At 40.2% G+C, this 22,952-nt stretch overlaps 2 protein-coding genes across 5 annotated transcripts in view; one reads left to right on the forward strand and one right to left on the reverse strand.

Moving 5' to 3' along the window:
• TBPL1 (TATA-box binding protein like 1) overlaps nucleotides 1-7,181 on the forward strand; it is a 39,952-nt gene extending 32,771 nt beyond the window's left edge. For both annotated transcript variants that reach the window (XM_070796203.1, XM_019967464.2), the window contains exons 3-7: nucleotides 1,432-1,514; nucleotides 1,674-1,737; nucleotides 3,259-3,362; nucleotides 3,455-3,549; nucleotides 6,652-7,181. In XM_070796203.1, coding sequence (XP_070652304.1) covers nucleotides 1,432-1,514; nucleotides 1,674-1,737; nucleotides 3,259-3,362; nucleotides 3,455-3,549; nucleotides 6,652-6,731 — 426 coding nt within the window. In that variant the 3' untranslated portion in view covers nucleotides 6,732-7,181. The remainder of the gene's footprint in view (nucleotides 1-1,431; nucleotides 1,515-1,673; nucleotides 1,738-3,258; nucleotides 3,363-3,454; nucleotides 3,550-6,651) is intronic.
• The window catches only part of SLC2A12 (solute carrier family 2 member 12), a 75,919-nt gene continuing 56,502 nt past the window's right edge, over nucleotides 3,536-22,952 (reverse strand). Inside the window, exons 5-6 of one of the 3 annotated variants that reach the window (XM_070796202.1) lie at nucleotides 10,914-11,029; nucleotides 3,536-4,112 (exon numbers count right to left, since the gene is read on the reverse strand). In XM_070796202.1, coding sequence (XP_070652303.1) covers nucleotides 4,066-4,112; nucleotides 10,914-11,029 — 163 coding nt within the window. In that variant the 3' untranslated portion in view covers nucleotides 3,536-4,065. The other 2 variants (XM_019967463.2, XM_019967462.2) reach the window with 2 other exon arrangements.

A 22,952-nucleotide genomic window follows, 5' to 3' on the forward strand; every position in this document is an offset into this window, starting at 1 on the left:
TACATAGCCTAATTGTATAGTGCTGTGAATGACATACTAAGTAAAGAATGAGGACAATACCTTATACATTTATTATAAAAATTAAGAATGGGTATGAAGGCCCTGCTGAAGCTCTAAAAATTAGATGCCAGTATATCTTGGTAAATTTGCATTAGTTCTTCAGGCTAGAAATGAAGTACAGATGAATTCAATTAAAAATTTCAGTGAGTCACAATTAAAGATTTTCATGTTCATCAATAATGCCATCTTCACTTTTAAAAAGAAGTAAATAATCTGCTAAAAAGAGAGGGACAGGCTTAATGCTGCATTGAAATTTGAGCATGCCATATGGCAGACAAGTCATTATTCCTGGGAAGGTTTATGTCTTGAGTCGATGGACAAGCTGGTAGTGAAAGACAACTAAATGAAGAAAAAACTCTGTTTCTCAGCCACTTAGGTAAGAAATTTTATAATCTATTTTAGCTCAAATTTTATTTTGAGCCTGTGATAAATTGGGTCTCCCCAGGTTTACTAGCTTTGTAGTTTAATAATATATGACAGAGAAAGAGAGGAACTCAAAATGTCAAGAGTATTAAGAAGAAATGTCCAATTCCTTTTTTTGTTTCATATTCAGTAAAACATTTAGCTCTTTTATATATTATGGCCATTTCTTAAATATTGCCATAAATGAAAAGTTGCCATGAAAATTTAAATTCACATGTTATCTTGGATCTTAGTCCCTGACCTATTTACACTCACACTATAGATAATTTAGTCCAAATCCATAGCTTTAAGTGCCTTTCATTTCTAAGGAATCTAAAATTACATCTCCAGCTCCAAACTTCCTCCTGCATTCAAGATTTGCACATCAGTCATGAATATGTAATAGGCATATCAGCTGTAAGACACAGAAGAAAGTAATAAGCACCATGAAGCAGAGAAAAGCAGGGTTAGAAGTCACAGAGGGGTGAAGGGATGGGTGTTTTGGTGAAATGGTCAGGGAAGGTCTCTGTAGAGATGACATCTGGTGAGAGACATCTGATGACATCTGAATGAAGTGAGAACACTGAAGGAAGAGAATACCAGAAGAAAGTAACAAGGTCCTAAGGCATGCACAATTTGGCATGTTCGAGAATCCATGGAAATTGCAAATTCCAGTTATGTGAGCAGAGTGAGAAGTTGGAATGTGTATTTGTAGTACATTGATTTCAAGTATATAGTGAGAGATATATACAGGCCTTGAATTTTTTATTAATTAAATGTCCTTTTGACTTAATATGTTCTTTATGTTCAGTGTGGTTCTTGATTTCAGAGTGGGTGGTTTGGAGAACAGTTATTTCAGTCTTGGGTAAGCTTGAAGTAGTATTTAAACGTAAAATGGCCACACAGAGTAGAACCATGTGTGGAAATTAACCAAGCTGTTGGGTTTTTGGTTTTCTTTTCTTTTTGCAGAAAGTATTAATGAAGCTTAGAAAGCCTAGAATTACAGCTACAATTTGGTCCTCAGGAAAAATTATTTGCACTGGAGCAACAAGGTAAATGTTACTTGGGTTTTTACTTTTTAATTTGCCCCTCATGGGAAAGATATTTTTCCAGACTTGAAAACAAAATCACATGTACAGTGTGTTGTGTTCCTCAGTGTACAATTTGTTTCCTGTGTAACTGATAATCTTTTTCTTTCTTTCAAACCATAGTGAAGAAGAAGCTAAATTTGGTGCCAGACGTTTAGCCCGTAGTCTCCAGAAACTAGGATTTCAGGTAATGTTTTCAAAAGCTATCCAAGCTGCAGATATCCAAAAATTTATTTCTGTAAATTTTATATATATATATATATATATATATCTTATTTAATGATTTGAAGAAGTCCCCTCTTATGATTGACCTTTTTTTAAGTTGTGTAATTCTGTCCTTCAGCTCAAAACTGTAGTGGCAGACTTTGCCCACGTGGATGTTTGTGTGGGATCCTGGCTTTTTCACAAATTGCTTTCCCAAAGAGACGTGTTTCCTTATACATTAACTGCTTTACAACTCCTTACATTTTTCACTTCTCTCTCTCTCTCTCTCATTCACACTCTCACACACACATGCACACACACAATCTGTGTTTGATCATCACAAGAATGCTGTGTCAGGATGATGAGCGAGAGCCACAGGACCCTGTTGACATGTACACACTGCTTAGCAGGCTCTCAGCCTTGTAAGGTGACCATCTCTAGCAGGTCAGCCTTATAAAATATAATTTCTGGAGGCATAACTTTGAATAAAGTGAATATGTATCCTGGACTCGCTGGGTCACTTAGAAATGATGAGTAAGTAAAAGAAAAAGAGATGGGCCTAGGCAGTTTGGGATTTGGGTGGGAGGGGATGGGGGTCAAGTTTCTCTCTGATGACTGCAGTCTCCCCTGAGGTGGAAGGTGCTAAGCAGGCCCCGAGGTGCTGGGGGGTGTGGGGGTGTTGGTGCTGGCCAAGAGTACAGTAGAGAGCCGAGACTGATGGCAGGGCCACTGGGCACGTCTCTTGACTTTCTCTCACTGCTTTGTGGCTGTGCTGAGTTAGAGGATAGTTAGTTCATCCAGATTTGCGGTTTTACTAGGAACAGTTGAAAGGATAACAGGGTAAAACCATTAAAACATTGGCAGAAGTGGCTAAAGTTATTAATATTGAGAGGACATTATTTTCAGCCTTGGAGCCTCTTTTACATTAGAGATGTTGCGAGAAATCCCAGTGAGTTAAAGACACAGTTTTGTCACTCTGTTCCTCATTCTGTCCCCCCAAAAGAGCAAACATCTAACTAAATTTGCAGAAACGTGATTCTACCTTACTGTGTATAAGAAAAAGTCTGGCCTTTGGAGCTCAGTGTCCACTGCTTTTTGAGTTTGAAATGACAGCTTTTCCATTTTGACTCTTTTTGGAGGAATCTGCTTTAATGTTTCCTCACCGTTCTCCCTCTTACACCGGTAGATTAAATATCCCGTTTAAAGTACAGTCTTAAAATAAGATTCAGAAGACCCAGATGTACTATTTTATTCATGCAGTTATCTCAGGCTTTGTTTATTTTTTAATAAAGTTTTTGAGCTCCCCGCCTCCCCACTTTAATTACAGCATTAAGGAGTCTCTGGTAACTTCAAATATTAAACCATGCTTGAAATGTTTCTATTTATCTTGTTTGCTCTTATTTTTAAGGATTAAAATTTAAGATTTAAAATTAAGATTGCCATGATGAGTAAGGTTTTTTTGTTTGTTTCAAAATAATTCATTGGTTTTACTTCTCTCCTAAAGGTAATATTTACAGATTTTAAGGTTGTTAACGTTTTGGCGGTGTGTAACATGCCGTTTGAAATCCGTTTGCCAGAATTCACAAAGAACAATAGACCTCATGCCAGGTAGGTCTTCAAAGAATCAACGTAACTTACCAAATTTGAAATTACTTGTCAGTCTATAAATATTTATATTAATTTTGGCTCTTTTGGTATAGTTACGAACCTGAGCTTCATCCTGCTGTGTGCTATCGGATAAAATCGCTAAGAGCTACATTACAGATTTTTTCAACAGGAAGTATCACAGTAACAGGTATTTTATTTTATTGAAACCAAGCTTGTCAATTATGGATTGAATGAGATAAGGAGGTGTTCATACCAAAATAGAGATGAAGTATGCTTTTTCCCTTCTGCCCTCCTCAGAGAGCCAGTCTCCTCATTTTTAACACAGTTGTTGTTGTTCAGCTACTAAGTCATGTCTGACTCTTTGCAACCCCATGGACTATAGCACGCCAGGCTCCCTGTTCTTCACCGTTTCCCAGAGTTAGCGCAAACTCATGTCCATTGAGTCAGTGATGCCGTCCAACCATCTCATCCTCTGTTGCCCCCTTCTTCTCCTGCCTTCAATCTTTTCCAGCATCAGAGTCTTTTCCAATGAGTCGGCTCTTCACATCAGGTGGCCAATGTATTGGAGCTTCAGCTTCTGCATCAGTCCTTCCGATGAATATTCATGATTAATTTCATTTAGGATTGACTGGTTTGATCTCCTTGCTGTCCAGGGGACTCTCAAGAGTCTTCTCCAGCACCACAGTTCAAAAGCATCAATTCTTCAGCACTCAGCCTTCCATATGATCCAACTCTCACATCTGTACAGGACTATTGGAAAAACCATAGCTTTGACTCTACAGACCTTTGTTGGCAAACACAGTAGATGAGTTTAACCTGCTTTTATATACTACTTTGAAATCTTATGTATACAGTTTTATGTCTGTCTTCTTTATCTTCTTCATTACCTTAGTAGATTCATCTGTATTGTTCCACATAGTTGAGGATCAGTCATTCTTATTGCTGTTTAGTACCCAGTGTGTGAATCTGTTGTTCCATGGACATTTGGGTTTTCAGTTTGGAATTAAGAATATTCTAGTATGTGTTTTTATACATTGTTTTTAAGTTTATGATGTCTTGCATTTAAAATACTCAAGAGAAGCCTATTTTATGAACTTCATAGAGGTTTTACATGAGCAGAATATTCAAATATAATTGGTATCTATTTGTAATGTGTATTTTGTTATATCTTTCAAGTCTTTTTAATTATTTGGAAGAGGTGATTTCAAAAGAGTAGGCATAGATGTCAAAGGGTAGCATTTAGCATGCAGGGTGATTTTTTTTAAATGGTATTGTGGTTATAAATTGTTCATGGCACCCCACTCCAGTACTCTTGCCTGGAAAATCCCATGGATGGGGGAGCCTAGAGGGCTGCAGTCTATGGGGTCGCTGGGGGTCGGACACAACTGATCGACTTCACTTTCACTTTTCACTTTCATGCATTGGAGAAGGAAATGGCAACCCACTCCAGTGTTCTTGCCTGGAGAATCCCAGGGACGGGGGAGCCTGGTGGGCTGCCGTCTATGGGGTCGCACAGAGTCGGACATGACTGAAGTAACTTAGCAGCAGCAGCAGACAGTACTTTGGAGTCAGGTCCAACCTTTGGGAAAATTAAGGAAAATTTCTTTAGGTCCTTGAATTTTCTTTTTATTTCATTAATCCTTAAAGGAAAATATACCTATAAACCTTCAATAGAAAGGCTTTAGTTTTTATTCATCCTTGGGTTTTCACATCTTCCTTGGAGACTTTTAAAGGCTCTTGCCAGGATCATGGGGAACAAGTCTCTTTCTTTCCTTCTTTGGGTGTGTACACTTTGGAGCTCAGATTTCACAGAGGTTCTAAAATATATAAAGTCCTTGCTAAGTATAGACTTGGGCTTCCCTGGTGGCTTAGTGGTAAAGAATCTGCCTGTCAAGCAGGAGACTCAGTTTGATCCCTGGGTTGGGAAGATTCCCTGGAGAAGGACATAGCAACCCACTCCAGTATTCTTACCTGGGAAATCCCATGCACTGAAGAGCCTGGTGGGCTATAGTCCATGGGGTTGCAAAAAAGTCAGACACGACTTAGTGACAAAACAACAAGAAGTATGGAATAAAATAATGCTTATGTAAAATATGTATATTAAGTTAATAGATAATTAACACAATGGCAAACTGAAGACCATTGACCTGGTTACCTATTATGCATTATATATTAACATCTGGAATACCCTCTGATCTGTTGGTTCAGTGGACACATTCTGAGTGGTCCCGACAGGCAGAGCTCTAGTCTCTGGAGGGACTGAGGTGAGTCAGGAAAGGGTTCCCAGTGGATGCATATGTACATTTTTAGGATCTTTCAAAAAGTAAGTGTAAATGTTAGTGGGGGGAAATACATGTGTTTATTCAAAATAGATTTTATGAAACTATTTTTCACTTTCTTTTCTATATATATTTTTACCTATTTAGATGAAAGCTTACTTATTTTAAAGTTATTCTTAGCATTGTATGGATTAATAAATATATTACATCACCCATCCCCTGGTGCTTTTTTGTTTTTAATTGGCAGTTATTGTTCAGTCACTAAGTCATGTCTGACTCTTTGGGACCCCATGAACTGTATCCTGCCAAATTCCTCTGTCCATGGGATTTCCCAGCCAAGAATACTGAAGTGGGTTGCCATTTCCTTCTCAGGGGATCTTCCCAATTCAAGAATCAAACTGGCATCTCCTGCATTGGCTCTTTTCCACTGAGCCACCAGGGATGTAAGCTGTAAGGGTGAATGACCAGATTAGTAATAAAGATGTGAATACCAGATAGTGGTAAATCTGTGGGGATGTTCAGACTGTGCAGTTTATAACAGCCCTCTGGTTTCCCAACTCTGGTAGCAGCTTTGTTTACTTCTGCTGGGTTCCTTGATACTCCTGTGATGAGCTTTAGTCGTAGCCTAACCAGAAGCTAGGCTACAGTGACCAAAAGGATAATATTATTAATAGTTGTCTAGTTCCGTTTGTTTTCCCTTCCTTTAATGAGCATATTTTAGCAATTCGTATTTGCTCTGTGACTTTGTATGTGTGTGTGTTTAATATACTTTATTTTTACAATGGTGCCCAAACCAAGATGAATAACATCATTTTATGTTTGATTCCCTTTAATTGTTCGTAAAAAGTTGTATTTCTTGGTTCTTACTATGTGTACAGTTATATAAGTGTAGATTTTTAAAAGAACAACCTGATATTCTAAAGTACTCAGTTCTTTGTAATTCTGGGAAATCAGCTTTTCCTAGTTTTCTTCTGCCTCTTCTCACCTCTTCCTCCATTGTGTTGTTGCAGGACCCAATGTAAAGGCTGTTGCTACTGCTGTGGAACAGATTTACCCATTTGTGTTTGAAAGCAGGAAAGAGATTTTATAATTCACCACTTAATTGGTTAGAATCCTTAACTGAGCACCTTTTAAAACCTGCTGCACATTGGACTCAAAAGGAAAACCGGACCAACAGTAACTGAGGAAATAGACTCTTTTATTCTTTCACGGCTACAGTGTAAGCTCCAGGCCCTTTGGATTTTATGTCAAACCTTGCTGTAATATAAAAAGGAAGTTTACAAGACATGACATTGCTGCTTTTACAAAAGGACATTTCTATTTATTTTCGCAGTAATTTTCATGTCCCCGTGAGCAGAGCTGTCACCGTGTGCACTACCGCAGATCGTTTTGTTGTTGTCATTATTTTTTTCCAGTTTGAGCTAATGTGTTTTATTTGTGAATAGTCTTTTACATTTTTGTATGCTGAATATGGGCACCAAAGAACCTGTAAAAGTTACCTTTTTCAATTGAATGTGCACAAATAAAAGTTTGGAAAAGATCTCTCTTCATATCCATTCTATAACTTTTATTCCCCATTTTTCTATTTTAACAAAAATTGTATTCATAATTCTTTTTTTTAATCTATGCAAGCTTAGACTTTTGCTAAAGTGTGTCAGCTTCGTTTTGAAGTGTATTTTGTAAATATGCCATATGTGTATAGTATCTTTTAATGCTCTGTTACCAAATATCAAATAGGAAATTTTTTTTTTCTTGAAGATTAGAAATGAAAACCTGTATATAAATTGTAGGGAACCAGAGTAGAACTTTATAGATTAAGCATAATGTTTTATGTTGCTAATTTAACATGGTAGAAAATGTTAACCATCTTTTAAAAGTTGCAGAGTTGTAGTTTTAAAAAAAGAAACCTCTTATTACCTACAAGATAAATACAAGAAAAGCTGTGATGGGTTGTACCTCATATGTACCTTTGTTATTCTGGAAAGACTCAACTCTGGTTATAGGAAAAGAATAATCTGAGGTTGATACTCAAGGCTGTATATTAGGAGTCTTGTCAGAAGTTGAAACGTGCTGTTTTAACAAGAAGTGCCCCAGTGTGACTATATTAATACTGCAGTTCAACTTGAACTTGAAAGCCATTTTGCAAGATAAGTCTTTCCCCTTGCTGTGTCTTATTGAATGAAGCTAAAGAGTGACTATTCAATACATGGGATTGCGCCTTTAAAGTTAACAGGAAATACGCATTTGTGAACCAGTGACTCTGGCTCACCCATGAGCCCGGGAATGGTAATAACAGTATCAAGCTGTAGTGGTGCTCGACCAATTGAGTATTAACTAAGAATGATTTTACCTAGAAATAAAACTAAGTGGAGAGTCATATTAGTTCTCAGTTAACATTAACAGAGATAATAATACAACATAGTCTTCCACTAAAACCTTGAATTTCCAAAATGTTTTGGAACCTTTGTGAAAAATTGGAACACTTTAACCTCTATATTCTAGTACATTTTCCCGACCATGTTCTAAAATCTTGAAAACTGTACTGAACAATGCATATTATTTTATGTTTATCTTTGTCTTCTCAATACCTTCCCCTGCCCTTCCTCTGACTTTTCATAAGTTGGAGGCAAGGGCTAACTTTTATATTTTCTCTCTTGGGAGAGACTTAATTGTGATTTTCAGACTTCTTTCTCACTTGTTACGTTTGTGTTTAGGTAGCCTCATAAAATATATACAGAATAAAATTCAATGAAAATTATAGGTTCTGGGCAGACTGTTTGAAAAATTTGAGTTTTCACTTAAACTTAATTAACAGTAATTAAGTGATCTCCTGTTCTGCAGTGTTCACAGAAAAAGAAAAAGAGAAGGAGGGCTGGAGGGGAACATGATGATATAGCCAAGAGGCAGATCCAAATGTTCTAAGATTTTTCAGTATTGGAGTGACTTGAAAACTAGGTAGATCAGTAGCTCATCAAAACGCTTTCTCAGAAAAGTGGAAGAAAGACAATCCGACTGGTCTGGTTTCAGGGCTGCTGCTCGCGTGTCGCCTGGCAAAGTGCCATGGGTGTGACCCACTAGACTTAAAGCTGGTAAGAAATGAGTGTGTCTGATGTCTTCTGGCTTTTCACAAGTGCTGTACATTTTTTTTTATAAATAAAAACTGTAAATATATACATAAAAAGTGTAAGTATTCCCCCTTTTTATTTTTGAAAGTGAAAATGCTGTAGTTGGGGTTGTATTGGGTAAAAATTAGCTTGAAAATAGAATTGTTTCATTACAGATTCTGAATAATAAAAGAAAAATAGAATGTTTAAGATACTGAAGTTGAAATCACTTAATGATAAACCTACTAAGTTTATAAACAGTTTCCTGCCCATTGATAATGCATGGCTAAGCCGTGAAATAGCTAATGGATACAGTGTTTGAACTTGCACACTTTAACAGTTTTGTTAGTATCTTACAATCTGTGATGCTTGGCAAAGAAAAAAACATCATGCTGATTAATTACCTGTCTTGACCTTTTTTAATGTCAGCATATAATTCCACTGAAGGTTCTTAATAAATTTCTTCAATCGATCACCTCTACAGAACATACTTTCCCTTCTTCCAGAACAAATGAACAATGCATGCTCTAACTTGCGTGAGAAATGTACTGTGCAGAATGGAGGTTGCAGATCTTTCTTCATAAGTTCCCCTGCCAATTTTAATGTCGATAGTGTTTTTCAGCACCAGGGCTTTTAGTCATTCTCCTGAGTTTCTGATAATACAGTTTTACTGTTGCTTACAGAGGCTGAAGTCTGACCATTTCATTATAAAGGGCTGCAGTAGATCTTACTTCCTTATATCAAACTGGGACAGTTTGTTACGGGCCAATACAAAAATTTCAGGCTAATTGAAAAGGGCTTTTGACTCTGAGGATTCTCTTTTCTTCAGGGTAATCATATTTTTGTATTCTTTTTCAACTTAGGTTGTTCAATATATTTTGTGTGTGTTTCCCATAGCTTAAGTCATTTAATGGATTATTGCATAAATGGTTTGAGATTTTTTATTGTAGATTTTCTAGTGTACCAAAATGTATTGGTAAAATGCCTCCCCACATCTTAAAATTCAACTGGTGCAGTACAGAAAAGAGCAGTCCATTACTGTGTGGGTGAAAACCCAAGTTTTTGGTACAGTCAGTGATCTCTGTTTCATCATAGAAAAGAACATAGTGAGGGAATTGTCCCAATGTCCAGATGTCATTTATTATGTCTGCAAGCATCTGAAAGTCAGCATCAATTATAGCCCATAGGCTGTAACTTGAGGTAGTGATATTCCTGAGGCGTGTGAAGAACTGCAGGAAACTATGGATCTAAGTTATCATGAAAGCCTTACAAAGAGAGACATCTGCAAGCTTAACTTAGTAACTCAAACCTAATTACTTACAGATTTGGATAAATAACCTAATGACCTGACTCCTTTTCTCATGTTTACTAACAACTACTACTAAATAAATATGATCCCACGATTTTGAAAGTATCCTTTCTACTCATATATTTTTTAATGGATAGAAAAATGCTTATCTTTCTCAACTATTGCAGAGTTGTTTCTTTTTTAATACTTGGTAATACTAACATCAAATTCATAAAAGAGTATTTTGAATTACATTGTAGTTCATGATTCATAAAATAAGATGGATAATCCTTATAGTTGTTGAACTATAATTAGAGATGATCACTGAAGTCCTAACCAGGACCCCATCCTAACCTAGAACATGTGTGCAATTGTCTGTATTGTGTCTTGGTTCTTTTTTACACAAGACCTAGTGTGGGGAGTGTCTTGGTAGGCAAAGAACTGCAAGCTTATGTTCGGACAACTTATGTGTCTGAATAATAAAGCCGCAACAGGCCTCTGTGCATAACAAACCTTAAGATAAAAGTTGCTCTCATCACTAGTTCATCGTCTTTCAAAGGCTCCTCTGTGAAGAAGGTGGAAAATACTGAACCAGCTGGTATTATTTTTATCCTGGTGTCCTGCTCAGAGTAAGAAAGAGACCACTTGGGACCTTGTTCCTCAAATACCTTTCATGGCTCCTTTGGGGGGTGGGGTAATGAGTAAAGACTATAATTTCAGGGTATCCTTTGTAAACTAGCTCTATGACACTGAAAAGAAAGCACAGGCGTGGCTAACACATATTGATAGGAAGACACCGTAAGTACTCTTTCTGTATCAACACTTGAAGAGTTTTGAGGCCATTAGACCTCTGAAGAAAGCTGCCTTGGCTGTCCCTTACCCCTTAGCTTTTTAGACTCCAAGAACTGCTCTTGGGGTTTTCTTTTTTGAAGCTGTTTTGGCACTAATTCCTCCCGGTGATGACTCATAAAACAAATGTTGTTTTTCACATAGTTCCTGAAAGAGAAAGAGGCACTAATGAAAATGTCATTCTTAATTTACAGTATTTGAGGGGAAAAAATGTGCAGGCTATCATTTTTTAAAATCACCCTGGGGCTTTAATGTTTTAGCTGTGCAAAAAAGACCAATGTTTATTGCAAAGTTTCCACGTGTCATGAAATTCTGGGCACCACAGACCTTTGATCGATCTCATGCAAAGGGTAAGGTGGGGTGTCTTCTCAGAACAACCATGGCATTCCTGTCTGCAAGGAAGGATTCCAAGGGTAGTCTTACGTAGAATGAGTGGAGATTACAACCAAGATCCTCTTATTTTTTCCCCCCTTTTCTCAGACTGGTTACCAATATGCCTATATTTGTGTCTACACATTCTGCTTTCTGCATTATTCTCTTGCTCCTGCTTTAACAAATTCATTTCTACAAGATTATTTCCATCAGCATAGAAACATGCTCCAATATTTTATGTTTACTTTTAAAAAGACCACCTTCGAACCTTTCTCTCCCCTTAAATATACTGTCCTATGGTTTATCCAGTTTGTTGAGTGGCTACAACATTCCAGGTGTTCTGTGGTTGGAGTAGATAAAGACCTTGCTTTCAAGGATCTTACATCTTAACAAAGGAGACAAGCACATAAGCATATGATTTCAACTAGTAAGAGTGTAATGAGAAAAGTAAACCAAGAAAGGGGAAAAGAATGACTTAGTGGGGATGTGGAGGACTCTGTCATACTGCTGGCATCTCCAAAGATGAGGTGACGTTTGGTCAGAAACTGGAGTGAAGTTAGGGAGGAAACCATGTGAAGGACTGCAACTAAGGACCATGTTACGGACAGTCCAGCATGGCTAGAACATGGCGAGTATGTGAATGACAGGTGAGGCTGGAGGGGTAGGTAGCAGCCATAATTAAGAAGCATGAATTTTATTTGAAATGTAGTAGGATTTTGAGCTGAAGAACGACATATTTTTAAAAGATCCATCTAGCTGCTGTATGGAGGATGGACTGCAGAAGGTGGAAGTTGAAAGAGGACTAGTTTGGAGGTTAGTCCAGATAAAAGATGGTGGCTTGGAGTTAGAATAGTACTGGTAGAAAGTGTATATTCGCATGTTCACAGCTAACAAGACTGACAGTGTAAGGAACATTACACTGTTCCTTACACTTAGGATGAGTCCTAAGCCTCTGGCCTCAGAGGTTCCCCCAAGCAAAAGACTTGTAGAGGAAATATAAGAAGGGTAGTCAATGGTACTGGGAATCCAGAGTTCTGTGCAGGTCATGTTAAATTAGAGATGCCTATGGACATTCTAACCGAAGATGTCAAGTAGACAGATTTGGGAACTGAAAATCAGGTAAAAGGTCAGAGACCAGAGAAAATCACTTGGGTATCATCAATTTATGGATGGCTTATAAAGCCAGGGGAATACACCCAAGAAGTGAGTGTAGATGGACATCAAGGATGGAGCTCTGGGCATTATGGTATTTGGAGGGAGGGAGGAAGGAGGGACGGAAAGGGAAACAAAGGAGACCAGGGAGTCACTGATGAGGGAGGAAAACCAAGAAAGTACAATATTCTAGAAGATAAGTAGAAGAAAAAGTGTTTAAAGATGGGAGCATGGAGAACTGGGCACATACTGCTAGAGTCACATAACGGGAACGTAACAGGTTTGGTAACAGCAGAAGTCATGGGGAGTAAGAAAGCAGGAAAGAAAACCTGAGTGGGGTGAGTTCAATACTGAATGAGAGGTGATGGTGTGGAGACAACAAACAAAATACTCTGTAACTGAATAGTGAGAGCAAGGAGTGGGTGGTACCTGAGGGGAATTTGAGACTTGAGGTCTAGGGAGGTATTTTGTTTAGGATGGGAAGTACTGTAGCTGTGTGTGTGTATGTAGTGATAATCCCATGCTGCTAAGTCCCTTCAGTCGTGTCCGACTCTGTGCGACCCCATAGACGGCAGCCCACCAGGCGCCCCCGTCCCTGGGATTCTCCAGGTGAGAACACTGGAGTGGGTTGCCATTTCCTTCTCCAGTGCATGAAAGTGAAAGTGAAGTCGCTCAGTCATGTCCGACTCCTAGCGACACCATGGACTGCAGCCTACCAGGCTCCTCCATCCATGAGATTTTCCAGGCAAGAGTACTGGAGTGGGGTGCCATCACCTTCTCCAGATAATCCCATAGAAAGGGGAAATTGATGACATACTCAGGACAAATGGAAGAATTGGCCTTTATACCAAGACGCAGAAAACGGGCATAGATGTAGGTAGTTTAGTAGATGGCATAGAACATGAGGTGGGCTCTTTATTTCTCTCTCTCTCTCTCTCTTTTTGCGTGTGTGTGAACTAAAAAGCCAAGACCATCATCAGGGGGTGAGGAAGTGGGACGGAATGCTGGAGGTTTGAGAGGTGACAGAGTGTGAGGTCGCCATCTAGGACAGTAGGAAGACCAACTGCGGAAGGACATTCCTGGAAACCTACTTGAGATTTACGTTCAGCAATTCAAAACTGAACTTACCTAGCACAGTTGGCTATTTTTCTCCAGCCATGTGTAGTTCCTCGGATGCAGGGAAAAAACAGGCTAAGAACAGACTTAATCACATTTGCCTGATTGAGAATAGACTTAACTAAGATTTGCCTGAACAATGAAGGGAGAGGGGACAAGGTAAAGGGAGGGGTGGTGCATGGAATCTAACATAAGAAAGGAAGTGGACAATGACTCTTCAGTGGATTCCCAGTCCTGGCAGGTGTTTGAGAGAGTGAGCTGAAATGCAGAGTGGTCCGAGGGTGCGTGGGAGGCTTATGAAAGGAGTGGTGATGGGTTAAGACAGTCAAGACCGTGATCATCTTGTTTGTTCCCATTCCCAGCAAAACTGGACTGTAGCTGATGTCTTCACAAACTTCCACTCTCAAGCCTCCTCGGTCCCTTCTGTCCTCCCAACCCCACTGAGACTGTACCCAACAACCCGTAGTCACCACCCACCTTTGTACTTGGCCACTCTGCAGCATTTAACATCATTTGGTGCCACCTTCCCACAACACTCCTTCTGGCTTCAGTGATTCCATATTTTCCGGGCTCCTCTCCAACCTTACTGTTGGCTCCTTTTCAGTGCTTTCCATGCTCACTCTCCCCTGCTTGTTCTCTGAATGTTGGCATAAACTAGGGCTTGGTCCTGGATCTCATTCTCTTTGCTCTGCTCTCTGACTAGATGATCTCATCTGGTTCCATAACCTACATACCATTTACTCCCAAATCTGACCCAGACTCTGAATGTCTCCAGAATCTCATGTATCCAGCTGCCAATGAATACACATCCATCTGATGTCAAATGGACATCTCTGAAATCTTTCCAGCTCTGAAACCAAGTTCTCTTTCAGGCTCCCCAATTTTACCATCCATGCAGCTTCTCAAGCTAAAAATTTAGTTATTATCCTGACTATTTCATTGCTGTGGTTTAGTTGCTCAGTCATGTCCAACTCTTTTGCAACTTCATGGACTGTAGCTGCCAGGGTCCTCCGTCCGTGGGATTTCCCAGGTAAGAATAGTCGAGTGGGTTGCCATTTCCTTCTCCAGGGGATCTGGCCAGCCCAGGGATTGAACCCATATCTCCTGCATTGCAGGCGGATTCTTTTACTGCCCAGCCACTGGAGAAGCCCCACTACTCCATTACCTTACTCCTATATTGAATTCATTCATTCATCCATTCATTTTCAATAATGTGCTTCAATTATATGCAAAGAAATTATTCCAGGTGCTGGGAAACTACAGTGAACTAAGTATACAAAAACTAGGGCAGAGACCCTGAGTCTTGACCATTTCCTGGTGTGTTTGGGATACAGCAGAATGACCTATACAGCTGGTAAGAGTGAGAGTGGGGAAGAGTGGTAGGATATGTAGACCTGCATGGGCCTGAATACACATTGGAAGGACTGAAGTTGAAGCTGAAGCTCCAATACTTTGGCTACCTGATGCGAAGAGCTGACTCGTTGGAAAAGACCCTGAGGCTGGGAAAGATTGAAGGCAGGAGGAGAAGGGGATGATAGAGAACGGGATGGTTGGATGGCATCACCAATTCAATGGACGTGAATTTGAGCAAACTCCGGGAGATGGTAAGGCACAGGGAGGCTGGGTGTGCTGCAGCTCGTGGGGTTGCAGAGTCAGATGTGACTTGGCAACTGAAGAACATGGGCCATCAAAGCTGCTGGAAGAGTTGAGCAAAGCAATGGCTTGATCACATTTAAAGGGGTCACTGGTTGCTATGCTGAAAACACTGGAGGGGATGGAGTCTGAAAACAGGACCAGTTAGGTGGGTCTCAGGTGGCTCAGTGGAATACACGTGCAATGCAGGAGATGAAGGCAGATGTGGGTTCAATCCCCAGGTTGGGAAGATCCCCTGGAGGAGGGCATGGCAATCCACTCCAGTATTCTTGCCTGGAGAATCCCAATGGACAGAGGAGCCTGGTGGGCTATAGTCCATAGGGTTTCAGAGAGTTGGACATGACTGAAGAGAATGAGCATGCACAGATGGTTACTACAGTAATACAGGAGAGAGCATAGTGACTCAGATCAAAGAAAGAACAGTGAAGATGGCCAGGTTCTAGATGTATTTTGAAATAAGAACCAACACTATATTCTGAAAGATTGAACATGGAGTGGGAGGGAAGGAGAGGGAAGACTCGAAGGTCTGTGACCAGAGCAAGTAGAAGGATAAGGTTGACCTCAAGTGAGGTGGATGTCTGTGAGTGGAGTAGGTTTGGGGGGCGTTGGGGTTGAATTTAGATCATGCTCAGTTTGAAAGATTTGTTAGACATTTGAAAAAAGGTGTAGAGCAAAGAGTTGAATAAACAAGACTTGAATTCAGGAAAGATATTGAAGCTAGAGGTATAAATGTTGAAATCAGTGGCATATGGATAGTATAAGCACCATGGCTTTAAGATCAATGAGCCAGTGAGGGAGAGAGGTGATCAGAGGATGAAGCCCCAGGGCACGCCAACTTTAAGACAGTGAAACATGAGATGGATCCAGCAGAGGATGCTGAGAAGGAGCTAGTGGCAGAAGACAACCAGGAGGTTGGTCCCTGAAGGCAGTGAAGCAAGGGTCTTGGAAAGAAGGACACGCTCACCCCAGTCCATGCTGGCAATGGTCACTATCCCAGCCATTAAGATGCTGACTGAGAACTGACTGCTGGGTTTAGCAATGCGGAGTAACCTGGATGTTAAAAGGAACAATGTCAGTGGAGTAGTGGCCACAAAAGTCTGCTCACTGGAGCAGGTTCATGAGAGACTAGGAAGAGAGGAATTGCTGACAGGGAATAGAGACAACTCTGGAAGAACTTTGCTACAAATAATGGCAAAGAAAACATGAAAATAAATGACAGCAGAGCAAAACCTAGAGAGGAAAATGGGACCAAAAGGCTTTTTTGTTTAAGATAGGGGAAAAAATCACATAAGATCTTTCTGCTGATGAGAAGGAAAGATCCAGGAGAGAAGGGAGATATGGATGGGGTGGACCAGGAGTACTGCTGGGGAATGTTCTGGAAAAGGGAAGGGAAGAGGGTGTGAAGTGGTCACCTTCATGTAGCAATAAGTTAAAGGTAGAACCTAGAGGGACGGTACTATATTTCAATACAGACACTGAGATGAGGGTGAGGTGGAAGGTTAGGGAAGTTTCCTTTCTGATTGTGTTCATTTCTTCCGTGAAGTCAGAAGTAGAGGCTTCCCAGGTGGCTCAGTGGTAGAGAATCCGCCTGCCAATGCAGGAGACACAAGAGACTTGGGTTTAATCCCTGGGTCAGGAAGATCCCCTGGAGAAGGAAACGGCAACCCACTCCAGTTTTCTTGCCTGGAGAACTCCATGGAGAGAGGAGCCTTGTGGACTACAGCCCGTGGGGTCACAAAACAGTCATACACAACTGAGTGAATGGGCACGCATGCCTCCATGGAGTCAGAAGCAAGGCTGTCAGCAGGAATGAGGAGGGCTAAGGAGGTGGGCTTTCCTCATAGCTCAGTCGTAAAGAATCTTCCTGCAATGCAAGAGACCCAGGTTCAATTCCTGGGTCAGGAATATCCCCTGGAGAAGGAAATGGCAACCCACTCCAGTATTTTTGTCCAGAATCCCATGGATAGAGGAGCCTGACAGGCTACAGTCCATGGGGTCACAAGAGTTGGACATGACTTAGGGACTAAACCACCACCACCAAGGAGGTGGGAAGTTCCCAGAGAGAGGAGTTGGTGTTGAGCAGTTGTCCAGGAGAGGCAGTTCATAGACAATGGACGTGGGCAATGGCCGGGCAGCATGGGAGGGGCCCTGGAGGTATGAGGGGGATTGAACCTGGGGCCCAGCCCTGTTCTCGTGTGCTTTCTCTGCCCTGTGCAGCTGTGTGCCTGCAGACACTAGCTTGGCACACCTTAAAGTAAATCAGGTCACGTCACTTCCCTGCTTAAAGTACTTTTGTAGCTTCCCATTGCACTTAGAATGAAATCCACACTCAGTCACATCCATTTCCACTGACTTTCTCACTGAATCTCAAAGATTGCAGCCTCCTCCTGGGCATCTTTCAGTTCTTAGAACAGGTCAAGTATGTTACTGTAGCCTTTGCACTAGTATTCTCTCTGCATGAATTTTCTTTCCCTCTCTCTTTGCAGGACTGACTATAAGCACTCAGTTTTTATCTGAAATGTTATCTTTCAGGATATCTTCTCAGATCACCAATTCAAAGTACCCACCCAACACACACACACACACATTTACTATCTTAATTCTTACGGCACTTTGCTCACTGATTAATGTTATAGCACTTAGAGCAGTGTGTGGCATGGAACAGATGCTCGGTAAATATTCAGAGAATAAATGAATTTGTGTGAATGAATGAAGGAATGGCCACATAAAATTAGCTGCTAAAAGTGAAAAATAATCTAAGCCTCAGAGCTAAAATATTTACAAAACATTAACTTGTGTTTCTCTAATTGCTTCCACTTAAATCGAGGAAAAGAATGAAAGTCACAGCTGAAATAGCACACATGGCAAGTGTCCCATTTTGTGTTTGTAGCTGGCAGGGCACGAGTTCAAAATAAAATCCTTTCAAATTACATTATTAGTGAGATCTTTTCTGACCTCTCCGCTGAGTCATTGTTTATCTTACAAAAAATTTAACAACTTTGGAAGAAGATGTGTTTTCTCAGTCTTGTAGAAACAGAAGGAAAAGAAGCCAGCTCTAAATATGAGAAACGAAAATATTAAGTGGAATGGAGTATCAAATTTGAAGTTAATTCGATGTTATAAGTAGTTTCCTTTCTTGCTTAGAAAATCACTGGACATAACATCTGAACTCTGTGTTTCCCTGGTAACAAAAGTTGATTCTTTGTTTCACCAACTTCTAAGTTCAGAAAGACTTTCTTAGCTCAGCTGTGGCCTTCCTCCATCTTCAAGTTTTCTTCAACTTTCATGTCCTCTCAAGTTCCCTGGGGCTTTCTGCCACCCCATATTCACTTAGCTAGTTCAATACATTTTCAATAAAATTATGTATTTTACTTCTAGTTTTGTCTCCACCATTTCCCTCCAGGGAACCTTGTTTAACACCCATACTTCATACATAACTTTGGTCAATTTACACCATTCAGGCTGCTTGCTTCTTAATTTTTAAAGCATTGGCCAATCTGCTGCTTCAAGCTAAGACTTGTCCCAGGTTCTTTGGTGTTGTAGAAATCAGTTAACCAAGATTTCTGAAAGCAACTGTTTCCTTTCTGCCCTCAGGTGCTGGGCTTCTCTGCAAGAATGCAACCCAGGTAGATACTGCTGCTTGCTGCTGCTAGAAATGAATTCAAAATGCAGAACTGTTTTGCCAACTCATCTTTCATAATTCACACCTGTGCCATTATCTGTTTCTGTTCTACATCAACCTCCTGGCACAAGAAGAGTCTGCCTTTGGCTTTTGGATCTCTCCTAATTTGCGATGTAAAACTTTCTTGGAGAGGGTATGGATTTAAGTTTGAGTAATTGTTTGACTCAAAAGGAACAGAAATGTGATTCTTTCAAAAACATTTCATAATGCAGAGTTTTGCTAATTTAGACGAATTTCTTCCCTACCCTCAATTCTAATGCATACGTTTTGTTGAATTTTAGCCACCCAAATCACTATGTTCTTACGAATGCCTTATTCTGAAGGTCTACTGGATAGGAAGACTGGCTTTTCTTAAGTTTTGTCTTCAAATTTTCATTTGGTTTGAAGTTTGATACATTCTGACAGTCCCATATGAAAAAGAAAGATCTAAAAGTTTCTTAACTTTAATTCATTGAGAACATTCTGCTTTCAGACTTTTTAAAAGAGAGTGCAATAATGAGTGATGCATAGTCTTGTTCAGTTCATTCATTACTGCTTTCTCCCTACTTCAATTTTTTAAATTAATACTGCTCACCAGAATGGTAACGAACCCTTACCTTTAAAGGAATTCTCTTCCCCAACACATGTGACCTTCCTTTGCACTTGCCAACACAGTGTATTGCGATGGTCTGTTTTCTGGTCTGCCTCTTCAAATAAGGAAGTTATGAACTCTGGATACCTTCAGTTCTTTCCTAATACAGTGTCTAGTCCCTAGTAGATCATCAACAAAGAGCTGAATGAGTAATCTCTGCAGTTGTGGGAAGGGAGCAGTATGGTGAAGCCCATTCATCTCCCTTTTCTGAACACATACCTCTTTCTCCTCTATGACTGTTAGGTCATAGATTAAATCTCATCCTATGATCCACAGATCAAAACCTGTTATGATTTGTATTGTTGCCTGCAATCTAATACCCACATACAGTGAATTCAGCATTGGATCGACAGACCACATGGTGGATGTTTTTCAGTCATCCACTAGGAATCAGTTTTAATCTAGGCACTGTAGACGTTACATAAGAAAGATAATGGGTCAAGACCATCCCTGGAAACCAAAATTTTATAAAGTACTTAAGGAAGTGAAACCACAAGAATTTTAGCTAGGGCAACATAAAAAGAAACTAGGACTAGAAAATCTTGAAGATCCAGGAGAAAGGACTACTATCCAGGGCTAGGGTTACTCAAGGCTTTGAAGATGAAGATTTGGCCTTAAGGCAAAAGGATGTATGGCTAAGATATCAAAGATAACTATCATGTAGGAGTAGAAGGAGAAAGAAGGAATTAAGAGTTGATGAAGTAGGAGAAGAAGCCCCAGGGGGAAAAAGTGTTTCTTAGGAGGTAAAAGGGTTTCCCAGGTGGCATTAGTGGTAAAGAATCCACTTGCAATGCAGGAGAAGTAAGAGATGCGGGTTCGATCTCTGGGTTGGGAAGATCCCTTGGAGACTGAAATGGCACCCCACTCCAGTATTCTTGCTTAGAGAATCCCTTGGACAGAGGAGCCTGTCGGGCTACAGTCCATAGTGTTGCAAAGTGTTGGACATGACTGAAGTGACTTAGCATGCATGCAGGAGGTAAAAGACTTTCAAGAAACAGTAGGGGTGGGACTTCCATCACAGTCCAAAGTAGCAAAGACTCTGAGCTCCCAATGCAGGAGGCCTGGGTTCATTCCCTGCTCAGGGAACTAGTGGAGAAGGCAATGGCACCCCACTCCAGTACTCTTGCTTGGAAAATCCCATGGACAGAGGAGCCTAGTAGGCTGCAGTTCATGAGGTCGCTAAGAGTTGGACACGACTGAGTGATTTCACTTTAACTTTTCACTTTCATGCATTGGAGAAGGAAATGGCAACCCCCTCCAGTATTCTTGCCTGGAGAATCCCAGGGACATGGGAGCCTGGTGGGCTGCCGTCTATGGGGTCGCACAGAGTTGGACACTACTTCTCACCAAGAAATGACTTAGCAGCAGCAGCAGCAGGGAACTAGATCCCACATGCTTCAATTAAGGCCTGGTGCAGCCAAATAAATAAATGACTTAAAAAAAAAAAAAGAAAGAATAGATGTGATAGGTTAAATGTGACAAACAAACAAAAGACCTTTGCCCTTCATTTCATCAAGACATAAGTCACTCTCTATGTGAATCTGGGCTGGCCTTAGGACTTGTACTGACAATAGAAATTGATGAAAGTGATGTAGCGGGACTTCCAGAATGGAAACCTCACGGAACCTTGCAGCTTCTGCCTCCACTACCTGGGAATGCTGCCCAGAGTCTGACAGGTGAGGAAGCCACATTAGCCTCATGGAGGATGAGGCCACCCAAAGAGAACTGAAACTCCCCTCTATGTCAGCATCTTCCACCAGCTGCCCTTCCTGCTGATGCTGGAGTCACGTGACTGAGCTCAGGTGAAATGAGCAGGGGCCCCACCCAGCCAAACCAAAGAATCATGGGAAATAGCAACTAGTGTATTTCAAGCCACTACATCTGGGGAGAAGGTTTTATATCTAAACAGACCACTGATGTGAAACAAGCTCTTAGGAAAGGATGAGAAGTAAAGGGTGACCAACAGAGGTGGATGTCAACAGGGTCCTGGCATCTCAGTTCTGGAAAAGGCCTGCCTCTGTCAGACATGTTTTCAGTCTACAGATGAATGCGTTATTAAGGTCTGAAGATATTCCTTATGTAAATCATGTATGTGTAATTAATTGTCTTGTTCAGATTCTGCGCTCACCAAGAAATCCAATTGTTTGACTTTAACTTGTATAGAGCCAGACAATGCTCTGACCAGGCCAAGGGGATATCTGGCTTTCATGACAACTATATATATACATATTTTTTTTGTAAGTGAATAATTTTCATTTTCATTGAATACTTATAAAATAAGGCCTTATCTGCATCAAAAATTAGCCTTACAGTTGATATTTATGCTGAATTAAGAGAAAAGTTTTTCTGCTTACTAAAAGGAAATGTCTTTAAAATGTAAGCCTTTTTATGTTTGTTTGTTTTTGGCTGCCCCACTCAGCTTATGAGATCTTAGTTCTCCAATCAGGGATTGAGCCCAGGCCCTGGCAGTGAGAGCACCGAGTCCTAATTACTGAAGGACCAGATAATTACTTGTAAAACAAAAATAAAAGCCAAAAAAATAAATAAATAAAGTATATAAAGTACAAAGTAAAAATCGTCCATACTCCTACTTCCTTTGTACCCTAATAATAATAATAACAAATAATTATTATATAATACTTTTAAACCAGGATTAAAAACTCGGTCTATATATTTGCACACATGTACCTGTCAGTGGATGTCAGTTCAGCCCTCAGGTTTATTCTTCCTTCAGACAAAAGCTGAAGAATCACTGTGCTTACAAATTTCTTTAGCCATCATAATATTTCTCTCTAGTGTACTGGAAGTATTTTTAGAAGAAAATCAAACTGTAAATATATATTTTCCTCCTGTCATGTTACAGCCTAAGCACAAGTATTCCTGTATTTCAAGTAGAATGATTAAAAGCTAGGAAGAGCAGCAAGTTCCCTTTCATCCCTGACCTCTGTGCACTGATCACCTCCTCCCGCAGACCAGTTTCATCACTCAGAGTTGTGAGTTCTGTTCCTAAAGAAAACAGGGGTTTTCTGCAGCCCACTGCTGTGTTGAATTGTTTAAGCAATCTCTCCATGTGAGTTTTATTTAACCTTTGTTCTAATTGCCTATTCATTAGGAAACTCTTCATCTTGCATAACATACTTTGTGCCATATTTGGAATAATTCTAGACATTTAAGCCCAAGAGTTTTCCTGGTAATCTTAGCCTTAATGGGTGTTTAGAACTTCAAGAAACCTACCAGTGTGATACAGAAGGCTGAAGCCCACTATTTTAGCACAGGGTGAGCATGTCATTCTGGGACCAATCTGAAACCCCCAAGCAAAAAAACCACTCCTGTGAGGGGAGGCACAGAGACGGGAGAGGTTCTTCAATCATTACTGAAAAGAGCTTTGGAAGACTAAAAAACCATGCTTATTCTAAATTCTTAGGTGAATTATGCAAATTAAACACATAGCAGAGAAACTAGAA

The sequence above is a fragment of the Bos indicus genome, chromosome 9, assembly GCF_029378745.1.
Source record: "Bos indicus isolate NIAB-ARS_2022 breed Sahiwal x Tharparkar chromosome 9, NIAB-ARS_B.indTharparkar_mat_pri_1.0, whole genome shotgun sequence".
NCBI classification, from domain to species: Eukaryota; Metazoa; Chordata; class Mammalia; order Artiodactyla; family Bovidae; genus Bos; species Bos indicus.